Below are 12,382 nucleotides of genomic sequence, written 5' to 3'. Positions count from 1 at the left end.
GTATAAAAAAAAAGGATAATTTTTTTTACTTCCTAAAGAAGCATATGCTCAAAGTGACCTAACTAAAAAATGGTAATTTTGTTATCCTATAACCCTTTATATCATTTTTTTTTTCAAGTAAATGTGGCTCCATATTACAAAATAAGGGAAAAGACAACTCTGTAAATTCCAAAATTTTCTCATGAAAACACAAAAGTGGTTTAGGGCAGCTTATACTCTTATTCGTAATGTTTTGTGTAGCTTGCCATTGCATTTGTTGGCCATTTTCATATCCCTAAAAAGGTCGAAACCAGGAACAACAAAACCCTTCGGAACATTTTATGGAATGGCTCTGATCAATCAAAATCATTGGTAAATTGGAAAATGGTAACTTGCCCTTTGGAAAGGAGCGAGTTGGGAATTAGAAGAATCTCAAATCTGAACATTGTGCTACTTTGTTGTTGGTAGTGTCGTTTGGCCACAGAGAGGACATGCCTTGGGTTCTTTTCTTGAAGATCAAATACAAGTTCGATGGAATCCTGGGGGTCTGGTCAAGGAATTCTTCATGGAGAAAATGCTCTCAGGTATGGAGAGGTTTACTCAAGGCCTTATATTCAAGTTGTTTCTGTCATCTGCTGACCGGCCTGAGAATCTCAAGTGGTCTATCTGGAGGGATGAAATTTTCAGTCTATCTTCCTGTTACAGGGCATGCCTTGAAGTCGGCATGGATTGGCTTTCGAAGCATGCAGTTTGGAGAGGAAAGGCCCGTCTCCCCAAGCCCTTTTTTTTGCATGGGTTTTGTCGATGGTGTTTTACGTGTGAAAAAGGACTTGGAATCAGGTCACCATTTAATATGTTTTTTTATCGGATTAGCAATCTAGGGTTAGTCTGATCCCTACCAATACAAGAATAGCAAAGAAAAACCAATCAGGCGGTTTATCCTTCCAACAACAATAATTGCCCAGAACTCCAAGTTTCGCCAATTGCACCGGATGCATTCTCTCGATGTCCACACACTAGGAAATCTCTCAAACTTCCAAAAGAATTATATCACTCCTTGATCTATTGAGCCACTTCTAACATGGCCCACCATTGCATGTTTCACTAGGCTAATCATGTCCTTCCTTGTGCTCTCCACTATGATCCGTTGAGCTTGAACACCTTCTAAAGATTTTCCTCCACCAATGCCAAGCGATCCATCTCAGCTTGAGAAACGTGCCACTGTGATCTCAAATTTTGTAACCCACTTGCCAACCACGATGATATCTGCTGAACACGGTCTTCACCCATCCTACTAGAGGGGGACACCATCTATTGACTCATTTAGGGCTGTCTTCGGGATGGTGTGGGACGATTTGAAGCTTTAGGTCAACCTTAATTCTTGCTTCAGAACGCTGATACTTGGGCAACCCTTTGTCAAGATATCACATAACCGGAGGCGAGTTTGGAAATGGTGGATAATGTCAACAAACATGGTGGCATGCCTGGAAAGAGCGGAACAATAGAATGTTTAGAGATAAAAATATTAGAAAAAGTTTTAAAATATACTATATTTTATAATGAAAAAGTACACATTCTTTATAAAGTTTTTGTACATTTATTGCTTCTTACCAAAATCCTTTGAAAAGTGTTTAGTCTCATATCTAAGAGGGAAAGATATTTATGTGGTTTAAATAGTCTTTTCTCTATATCTTATACTTTGGAAACCTTTGTGTCTTAAGGTGAGTATGTGCGTCTCTGGGCAAGGGTGTTTGAGGCGCAATGTGGCACTTTAATCACACACTTTGCACTTTGCAGCGACACGAGGCACATCTTAGGTGCTTAAGTTTGTTTTAACTATTTCAAGCCCATGTTGACTTTTGAATGAGCCAATATTGACTTTTTGTTTCTTACTTTGCTTTGACTCTTTTGAGAGCATTTAAAGTGTATGGTGTTTGTGGGGCTTTGTAAGTTTTGGAGGTCCTTGAACATTGGTCAAAAGCGGGTAACCGTTCAGGGTTATTTTTATTTATTTTCCTAAACATTGGATTTATGGCCTTTTAATTTCATTTATCACCTAAAATGTGTTGGCCCTCCTAAAGTCTATAAAAAATCTTCATTTTTTCTTTTGGATCATAGATTTTTCTAATTCTCAATATTTTCTTTCTTTTTATTCTTTTACTCTCATTTGGCTTGTAAGTTCGCTTGTGGGAGAGGTCACCTATTCTTGTGAAGCAGTGACACTCTTGAAGTTCAAGCCTAGTTGTATCCTAGAAACTCAGTTGCAAAAAAGCCCAGTTCACATTGTTCATTCTTTTAAATGTTGGATTTATTGCCTTTTAATTTCATTTATCACTCAAAATATTTTGGCCTTCCAAAAGTCTATAAAAAATCTTCTTCCCATATTTTGGTTCATGAGATTTTTCTTATTCTTGATCTTTTCTTTCTTTCTATTTCTTTTTTCTTGTTTGTCTTGTAAGTTCACATATGGGAGGGGTCACCTGATCTTGCGAAGCAATGACACTCTTTAAGTCCAAGCCTAGTTGTGTCTCAAGAACTCAATCGTGAACAAACCTAGTTTCACTACAAGAAAAATGTTAATTAGCGACGAAAATTGGTGACAAATTATTTCCGTCGCAAAGTTGTGATGGCTTAGCGAGAGAAAAGTAGTCATCGCTAAAATTGAAATTTGTTGTGGATTTAGCGACGAAAATATTCTGTCTCATACTTCATCGCTAATTAGTGATGAAAAAGTTCTATGTCAAACTTCGTCGCAACTTAGCGACGGATTAGCGATATATGTTTTTCGTCGCAACAAAAGTCGCTACTTAGCAACAGAGTTTGAGACGGAATGTTTCCATCGCTAATTTGTCACTATTTTTTGCTATAAGCTCGTCTAAGCTGCGACATTCTCTCTCCTCTCTCTTTGATTTTCCCCAAATTGAACCCTAACCCTCCCATCTTTGTCGCCCGTCTCCTCTGATCCTCTTGTCCGACCACCGCTGCCCCTTTTTCGGCAGCACCACCGGTGCCTCCTCGTCGGGTGATCGACCCCGTCCGGTCACCTCACCCCCCCCCCCCCCTCTTGGTTTCTCTCCCTCTCGAGCCTCCTCAGTCATCGGAGCCCCCCATTCGCGCTCGCTCTCTTAGCTGGATCCCCTCGTCTACTTTCCTTCTCCCTCAGGTGATCCCTCTCTCCCCCTGCGTTGTCTCCTTCTTATTCTTTTTTTTTTGTCTTGATCCGGCAGTGGCCATCGACCCCTGCTTCCTCCTTTTCAAGAGTCGCAAGGGCTTTTTGACCCCTACCCCCCCCCCCCCCCCCTTGGTCCGGCATAGGCCATCGGCCCCTGCCTCCTCCTTTTCAAGAGTCACAGGGGTCTTTGGCCTATGCGCCCCCGATCCTATTTTTTTTTGTCTTGATCCGACAGGGGCCATCCCCCCCCCCCCCCTTTTCGTCTTGGTCTGGCAAGGGCCATCAGCCCCTGCCTCCTCCTTTTCAAGAGTTGAAGGGTATCTTTGGCCCCTGCGCCTCCCACCCCTTTTTTCGTCTTGATCCGACAGAGGCCATTGGCCCCTGCCTCCTCCTTTTCAAGAGCCGAAGGGTATCTTTAGCCCCTGCACCCCCACCCTTTTTTTTCGTCTTGGGGCCACTGCCTCCTTCTTTTGAAGAGCCGCAGGGGCCTTTGCCCCCCCCCCCCTTTCGTATATAATTGTGCTTTGTAAGTGTATAGTTGAGCTAATTGTGTGATGCTTAGTACTAAGTATCGCATGCGACTAAAAATAAAATACAAAAAAAAATTACAAAAAAAATACAAAGACAATAGCATGTAAATCGGGTAAATACCCATGGTGAGTAAGTGATACAAGCGCATCAGCGGTTATTTAATTTCTTGGATGCAACAATTTTTTGTTCACACACTCACTTAGTTGTGGATATCTAGGACTGCTTTGATGGAGTTCGGAGATCATGCTAAGCATGATTTTAATGTATGAAAATAGAAGTGCTCTTATTTTTAGAGTTCGGATTTCATGCTAGTCATGGTAGTAGTTAGCGGGATATTGGAGTGTGTTTGTTGCAGGAACATATTTGACATTGTTTTGATATGATTGATTTGAATGTATTGTAATGTTTGATGTAACTGTATTCATGCTTGTATGTAGTTATTTTCAATTTGATTATGCCTTCCATGTGAAATTATATCATGAAAACATACTTCAAATGAATGTATTATGTTATGAATGAGTTTGCACATGAAAATAAATGATAAGTTATCAATGCTTCAAATGAATGGTTTTGCATATGAAAATATTAAGTTATCAATGCATGCATCATTGTTCTTATGATTGAATGACATCATATATATATATGTGTGTGTGTGTGTGTGTGTGTGATATATATCAAATCATTATATCTACCACGAATGCGTGATAAATTTGATATTTTCTTCATCATAGCATTCTTATGATTCTCTTTTAACTGGTTAGGATAATATCCGTAACATCATAGGATAAAATGAATGCAAACCGTGAATGGATGTACCGTAGGATAGTTGACAATAAGGTATCACTTGAATATATGGATGGTATTGACAGTTTTATTGAATTTGCAATGGCAAGTGTCAGTGGATCCCACAGGTCAGATCAGGTTCCCTGCACGATGTGTAAGAACAATCGATTTGTAGAACCTCATGGCGTTAGACATCACCTATACAGGAAGGATTTTGTGAGTGATTATCAGAATTGGACGCTTCATGGTGAAGATTTTTAGAAAAATTTTGACGCACGAGTGGATGTGGTGCATGATAATCCATATGTGGATTTGATATTTGATGCCGCGGGACCAGAACTGGGTTCTGCTATGGGTTCTAGTGATGTACCAACTGGGGTAGAGGAAGAAGCAGCAAATGATGCAGCTAGTAGATTTTATAATTTACTTAGAGATGCTGATGAGCCACTTTGGAATGGTGGCGAGAGTCACACTACCTTGTCTGCAGTTCTTCAACTACTGAATTTGAAGTCCGAGTATAATTTGAGTCAATCATGTTTTGATTGTCTGTGCTCTATTGTGAAGAGTATGTTGCCCAAAGATGAGAAATTACCATAAAATTTCTATCGTGCGAAGGTTATGGTCAACGCTTTAGGTATGAAGTATCAAAAGATAGATGCTTATCAAAATCACTACATGTATTTCAAAGATCAAGAAAATAGCATATCATATTCATCATGTGGGCATCCTCGGTTCAAGTCAAAGACAAAAGGCAATGGTAGCATGAGGTCAAAAGAAGTGTCATACAAGTCGCTTCGCTACTTCCCTCTCACCCCTATAATGCAACGATTGTATATGTCTTCGAGGACAGCTAAACAAATGAGATGGCATGCAAATAAAGTTTGACATGATGAAAACAAGTTCACGAATCTTATTGATGTGGAAGCTTGGAAGCACTTTGATCGTACTCATCAGACATTCACAATGGAAGTGAAAAATTTTAGGCTCGGTTTATGTACAAATGGATTTAATCCATTTGAGGGTAGATTAACTCCATACTCGTGTTGACCAGTATTTGTCACCCCATACAACCTTCCTCCAAGCTTGTGTATGAAGCGTCAAAATCTTTTCTTGTCTCTATTGATTTCTGGTTTGACCTCTTTGAGCCAAAATCTTGATGTATATTTAAGGTCATTGATTGATGAACTAAAAATATTGTGGGATGATGGTGTTCTCGCGTATGATGCCCACAAAAAATAAAACTTCAATATGAAGGTTGTTGTTCTATGGACAATCAGTGACTTTTTTGCATATGGTATGTTATCTAGTTAGAGCACACCTGAGAGGTTGGCATGTTCGTACTGCATGGAGGATACAAAATCTTTTAGATTGACGCATGGAAGGAAGTCGAGTTGGTTTGATTGTTACCATCGATTTTTACCCAGTGACCATTCGTTTCGACAATAAAGGAATGTGTTCCGAGCAGGCACAACTAAAATGAAAGGTCCACCTATACAGTTGTTTGACATAGAGATTTTAAGAAGATTGTGATACTTTCCATATGGACTGATAGATGCCCATATCCCGACGCCCTTCATTGGATTTGGGAAGGATCACAATTGGACAAAAAAATCTATATTTTGGGAACTACTATATTGGCCGACCTTATTGATACGACATAATTTGGATGTGATGCATGTGGAGAAAAATGTGTTTGATAATGTGTTCAATACGATAATGAATGTCAAAGAGAAAATGAAGGATAATCCAAAGGCCCGTATGGACTTAAAAGTAATATGTAAAAGATCAAAATTAGAATTCAAAGAGTACAATGGTAAAATACTAAAACCAAAGGCAAGGTACGTGCTTGGACCAGATCAAATAAAGTCGGTATGTCAATGGTTGAGACAGTTGAGATTTTCAGATGGATACGTCTCTAGCATTGCTCGGGATGTGAAGATAGATGAGGGATAATTATATGGGTTGAAGAGTCATGATTGTCATGTCATTATGCAATGGTTGATTCCTGATCATGCATATAATTCAAGGTTTATTAACATTTAAATATACATGATTTTATGAAATAATGTTTCAAAAACCCAATTTTATGTTAGTTTTTGAGTAAATGTGCTAAAATGATTTAAAAATAGAAAATGCATGAAAAATAGTTTTATTTTACAATTTTATACATATTTTAGTTTTGTTATAATCATAGTAGTTAGTTTTAGTTTTTTTTAATAAAAATAAAAAAAAATATAGAGTAAATAGTTTTATATTCATTTTAAGTATTTGTTTTTAGAAAAGAAAAAAATTTAGTAGAATAGTTTTTATTTCCTTATAAATGAAATAAAGTTTTTGAAAATTTTTCTAAACCGGTTTACACGGTTTTTGACTTAAAACTGAAAAAAAAAATATAATAATAGTAAACCGGCTGAATAGGTTTGAATTTTAAAAAAAATAAATAAACAAACCGGCTTGAACCGGTTTGCATCTGTTACAAACCGGTTCAAACCGGTATGTTGTTTTTAAAACCCCAAAAGCAGAAAAAAATTAGGCGCCTCCTCTCATTCACGGCTGAAGCCGTCTTTCCCCTTTTCCCCATTATTCCCTCTCTTCTCTCTTCCCTCCACCATTGCCGGTGGCTACCTTTTTCCCTAATTTCTCCTTCTTCTTCTTCCTCTTCTTCTTTCCAGCCGGCGGCAGTGGTGGAAGCTTCTTATTCCGGCGATGGCAGTGGTGGTGGAGGTCGCCACAACACCTCTTCCCTCATGTTCACGGTGAGTGCTGAGTATCCTTCTTCTCCTACTTCTTCTTCTTCTTCTTCTTTATTTCTTCTTCTTCCTCTTCTTCCTCCGATTCTTCTTCTTCTCCTTCAGATCTTCTTCTTCTTCTTCTTCTTCTTCCTCTTCTTCTTCCGATTCAGATCTTTCTTTTCTTCTTCTTCTGATCAGATTCTTCTTCAGTTCTTCTACTTTTGTCTGTTCAATCGATCATCTATTTGTTGTGTCTTGTTTCAGAAAAAAAAATTAAAATGTAATTCACATTCATTTTCCTGTTCTGTTTTTCTTCTTCTTTCGGTTGTTTGTTTTTCATTCCTTAAGTACTCTTTTGTATTAGTTAATATCGTGTTTACTTTTATTGAATTTCTGATTTTTTTTTTAGTTTGGCACATTCCGTTTTACATTCTTTCGTGTGATTGTCTGTTTGATGTTTGTGTTACAATTGAATTTTCACATTCGTTATTTCATTTCCTTATTTTCTATTTTGTCTTTAAATCATTTCCTATCTGTTTTTTTTTTTAATTCATGTTTCATATTATCATAATTCTCTGTATTAATTTCCTGTTTGCTATCATTGCATTAGTTTTGTTAGTTTCATAACTTTCATCTGCATTGTTGTTTTTCAAAAATTTCTATTTTGCATCTTACTAAGTTTTGTTTTTTTTAGTTTACTGAATGTCTATTGTTTTCACTAAATTTCTGTTGGTTACCTGCAATATAGATTGGTTAATTGTTTGTTATGTTTTCTTGATTTACAATTTTAGTTTTAATATAGAGTTCAATCATTTCCTTATTTTCTGTTTTGTTTTTAGTCATTTCTTGTCTTTACATTCATTTCTCGTGCATTATTCAGTTTTTCATGTTCTTCATTATTCATTTCATATTTTGTTTTTTGAAATATTTCGTTTTCTTTTCTTCATTCAGCACTTCCTGTTTTACAAATCTCCAAGTTCATGTTTTAGTCTTTCAGTAATTTTCTCTTTTCTGTTTTTTTCTAATTTCCTGTTTTGTTTTTACATTCAATTGTAGTTAGTCATTTAGATGTCTTTTATCATTTCTTTCATGTTCTAGCTCTGGTACTGCTCGTGTTTCTTTGAATTGTGCAGGATAGCACAGACTGGAGCGGAAGCGATTACGTGACACGAAGTACGAAGAATAAAGCTTCTTTTTGCTTTTATTTTTTGAATTAGGAATTTTAATTGGGTTTGTAAATATTGCACTTTACGCCCTCTGCGAAGGGTATTCATTTGTTGTAATAGTTAGTTGTTTTTACTTTTCTGAACATTTTATATTTCAATAATTCGGCAATAAAGAATAGTTTAGACTTGTTTGTTTGAATACAACATATTCCCGTTCCCTGAGTTCGACCCGGTCTCATCCACTAGTGAGAACCGGTTTTTATTATTTGATGTCTGGTTTTCACATGTTTTACATTTAAAAATCTTTTCAAAATTACAACGATTTAAAAGAAGACATCAAATTTTTGGCGCCGTTGCCGGGGAACGGTGTAATATTAGTATTAGCTTTATTGCCTAGTGTTTGTGTGCATTTAGGTTTAGAACCACGTATGTGCATATCTTAGAGAAGAGCTTACTTTTCTGCACAGCCCACCTACTAGGACCCCCTTAGAGGTGACTGTGTACGATTGGTACCATACACATAGATTTTATATTTCTTATGCATAATCTCTTTTATGTGTAACTGCGTGGTGTTTGTTTAGTTCTTGTTGTTTTTAGTTTACTCGCTTTGTGGTTTGCGTGGTTTGGCCGCTTAGTGCGTTAGTTAGGTAGAAAACCCAGAGTTAGGACGTGTGCTACATCGGTCTACTCTAAGGTGTAAGCAATGGCTGATGATCATCAATTGATCTGTCCTTTGAGGGAGTACTTCATGCCAAATACGTATACTCTCACCTCCTGCATCACGAGACCTGATGTAGGAGCGAGCCATTTTGAGATTAAGGCCAGTGTGATTCAAATGTTACCTTCGTTTTATGGCCTTAGCAATGAAGACCCATATCGTCATCTCGATGAATTCTTTGAGATTTGCTCGACTGTGCGAATCAATAATTTTGGATACGACGCTATGAGGTTAACTTTGTTTCCGTTCTCTCTCAAAGATAAAGCCAAGCACTGGTTAAAATCTCTTGAGACGGTTCGTATTACTACTTGGGAAGGAATGCAAAAAGAATTTTTAAAAAAATATTTCCCAATTAGTAAAACAAATCAGTTTCGTAAAGCTATAACTAGTTTTTCTCAAATTGAGGGAGAACAATTTCACGAGTCTTGGGAGAGATTGAAAGATCTTCTCCGTAAGTGTCCCCATCACCAGGTGCCTCGTTGGCAGTTGGTGCAGTATTTTTATGACGGGCTTACTGAAAAGCATCGTCAAATGGTTGATTCGTCTTGTGGGGGCACTTTTATGCTCAAAAGTGAGGACGAGGCGTGGTCTTTATTTGAGACCTTGAGTGAAAACACGATGCATCATAACTTGTCTTCACGGCTCGATAGGACTACATCTCTATCTAGTGGTCCTAGGAAGGTTGGGATTTTCGAAGTTGGGTCCGAATTAGAATTGCGTACCAAGGTTGACCAGTTGACTAGGAAGTTAGATCAATTCCTAGCCAATTCTTCGAGAAGTCCAGTAGAAAGAGTGTGCGAGCTATGCGCTAGCCCTGCACACTGTGTTTCAGATTGTCCGGCAGCGCCATTATATCCTGAATTCGTTCAGGAGCAGGTGAATGCTGCCCAAGGTTTAGCTAAACCCATGCCCGATTCATTTACATCTTCATATAACACAGGTTGGCGAAACCAGTTCATTTCCCCATCCCATCAGCCCTCCCAGACACAGTATAGACCCAGTAACCCTTCACAAGGTTACTCGCATCCTATATTTCCACAGGTTCATCACCAGTATTGTCTACCTTCTCCTCAGGAGCCCATTCCAAGTTCATCATTTCAAGAGAAGATGTTAGAAGCTTTTTCTGATATCAAGGCCACTTTGTGTTCCCATACGCAGTCAATAGCCAAGCTAGAGACTCAAATGGGACAGTTAGCTCAGACATTGAGTAGACAAAATCAGGAGAACCTTCATAGTCAGTCTGTTGTCACATCCAAGGGAGAGGATTCCATGTCATTTGACTTGCAAACCACCGATTCACATCATGAGCAAGTCAAATCTGTTACATCCCTTCAGTATGGGAAGGTGTGTCACCCCACTCAAGAATCGACTCATGAACCCCATATCATTTCTGCTGACGAGTCGATCTCCATGATACCTCAACAGAAGGGGCCTTACTCACAGCATACATTTTCATCATATAAAGCCCCATTTTCTCAGCCTTTAGGATCACCAATTTTTAGTAAGCAAGAGGTACAGATGCAGAAGGTGCTTGATCAAGTCAAGCCTGATCATATTCACCACTTGTCTGAAGTTGCATTCATTGGTACTCGGTCGGTCCTAGACTCTCGATTCTTGACCAGTCTCTCAGATGAGACTAATCTTCGTTCTTCATGTCAAGAGAGTCATGATACTACAATTGGAGGTAAAAGGGATGGAAACACAGTGCGTAGTGTCACAGATGACACTCTTTTCTTCATAGAGCCCGGTTGAGTCTGACTTCATGTCCATTGATCTCATGGACGATGAAGGTTTTTCCAGGGATCCGTCTGGCTGGGGACGTGAAACTTAGCGCTTTATGGGAGGCAACCCATATTCTGTATAGTATTACATTTGTTGTTAGGATTTGTAGATTTTATTTGGTTTTATTTTTCGTTTTTCTATCTTTTCTATGAGTTTCATGTTTTGTCCTGTATATATTGCATTCATTACATTCATAGAACGTGTATTTTTAATTCATGTCAGGTTATTCTACTCTTTCCCTCATTTATTTCTCTCATGTGCATTCACTGAGTTTCATTCAAGCATGGGGGAGTGCCACTGGGACAATGTCATTCAAGCATGGTGGAGGGTGTAGAATGCACACCTTGATATTTCTGTTTACGTTCTTGCACATGTTTACACATTTCTCATGAAAAGTAGATTTTTAAAGAAAGAGTTTGAATTTATATGAATGTTATTTCAAATCTAATGTTTTTAGAGGATTTTTTAAGCCCCACGAAAATTTTTTCTGACATAGATCTAAAAATTATGGTTGTTTATGCGGATTTCGAGGAAATGATGATAGATACATGTTAGAGTTTATTTTGAATCATAAATATGAATATGCACAGTTCTATTTTTGAAAAACTAAGCAAATGAACAAAAGCATAAAAATGAGCTCAAAAGAAAAAATAGCATGCGTTAGGTTGTTTGGATAATTCCACAATCCTTAGTAGATGGAACTTAGATGTAAGTTGAAACTTTTAATTCCATTTTTCGAAAAGGAGAGTGGAAAACTTTGTGATCCTAAGTAACTGAGAACAGATACAAGTTGAAATATTTGACTCTCATGTTATAAAGGTGAATGAAGGAAGTCACTTTTATGTCTTAGTTGATATCTTTTGGTATGTATTGAAAAAGTATAGAAGATATTGACATTGCACAAGGCATAAAAGCAAACCACACGCAAGCTATATGAGAAAAATAAGTGTGCAAAAAGAAAAAGCGTGAAAAGAAAAAAAAAAAAAAGAGAAAAGAGCTTAAAAAGAAAGAAAAGTTCAATGCTTAGAAGTGTGATTGAGAAAACCTGTGTAGAAAACATATGAGTGAGGATAAGTAAATAATAATATGTTTTTATTGGATTTTCTAAGAATAAAACATAAATAATTGTGATTTTTAGAAAAGTGAAAGAAATTCTTTTTCTGTGGTGGTACATAAAAGATTCTAATTATATTATGATTTTGAAATAACAGGAAATATTTGTGAAAACAAAGTCTTTGATTACCTACTGATTGTGAGGATGTGTAATATTATGCATACATGACAGAGATGTTTGTGGGTAGCATCACTGCAAACCCTCACGAGACCTTACTCGTCCACTAGGGTAACCCAGGGGTTGAAAGGGCTTGTTGCATGAGCTAAATGCAACCGTGATTCCTACGAAAGTGAGTTAGGTGATAGTTTGATTTCTTGCATTTTTCTAGTTTGCTCGAGGACTAGCAAAACATAAGCATGGGGGTATTTGATCATGCATATAATTCAGGGTTTATTAACATTTAAA

At 37.5% G+C, this 12,382-nt stretch overlaps 1 protein-coding gene across 1 annotated transcript in view; it reads left to right on the top strand.

Annotated features, from left to right (window-relative positions):
• Positions 1–565: 565 nt before the first annotated feature.
• LOC149851194 (uncharacterized) overlaps positions 566–12,382 on the top strand; it is a 46,185-nt gene continuing 34,368 nt past the window's right edge. Inside the window, exon 1 of the mRNA XM_090007931.1 lies at positions 566–746. Within this exon, the coding sequence (XP_089864057.1) occupies positions 566–746 (181 nt within the window). The remainder of the gene's footprint in view (positions 747–12,382) is intronic.

This window comes from Nuphar pumila, chromosome 1, assembly GCF_984573655.1.
Source record: "Nuphar pumila chromosome 1, dmNupPumi1.hap1.1, whole genome shotgun sequence".
Taxonomy (NCBI): domain Eukaryota; kingdom Viridiplantae; phylum Streptophyta; class Magnoliopsida; order Nymphaeales; family Nymphaeaceae; genus Nuphar; species Nuphar pumila.
The sequence above is the reverse complement of the archived record's forward strand: the minus strand, read 5'-3'. Positions and strand labels throughout refer to the sequence as shown.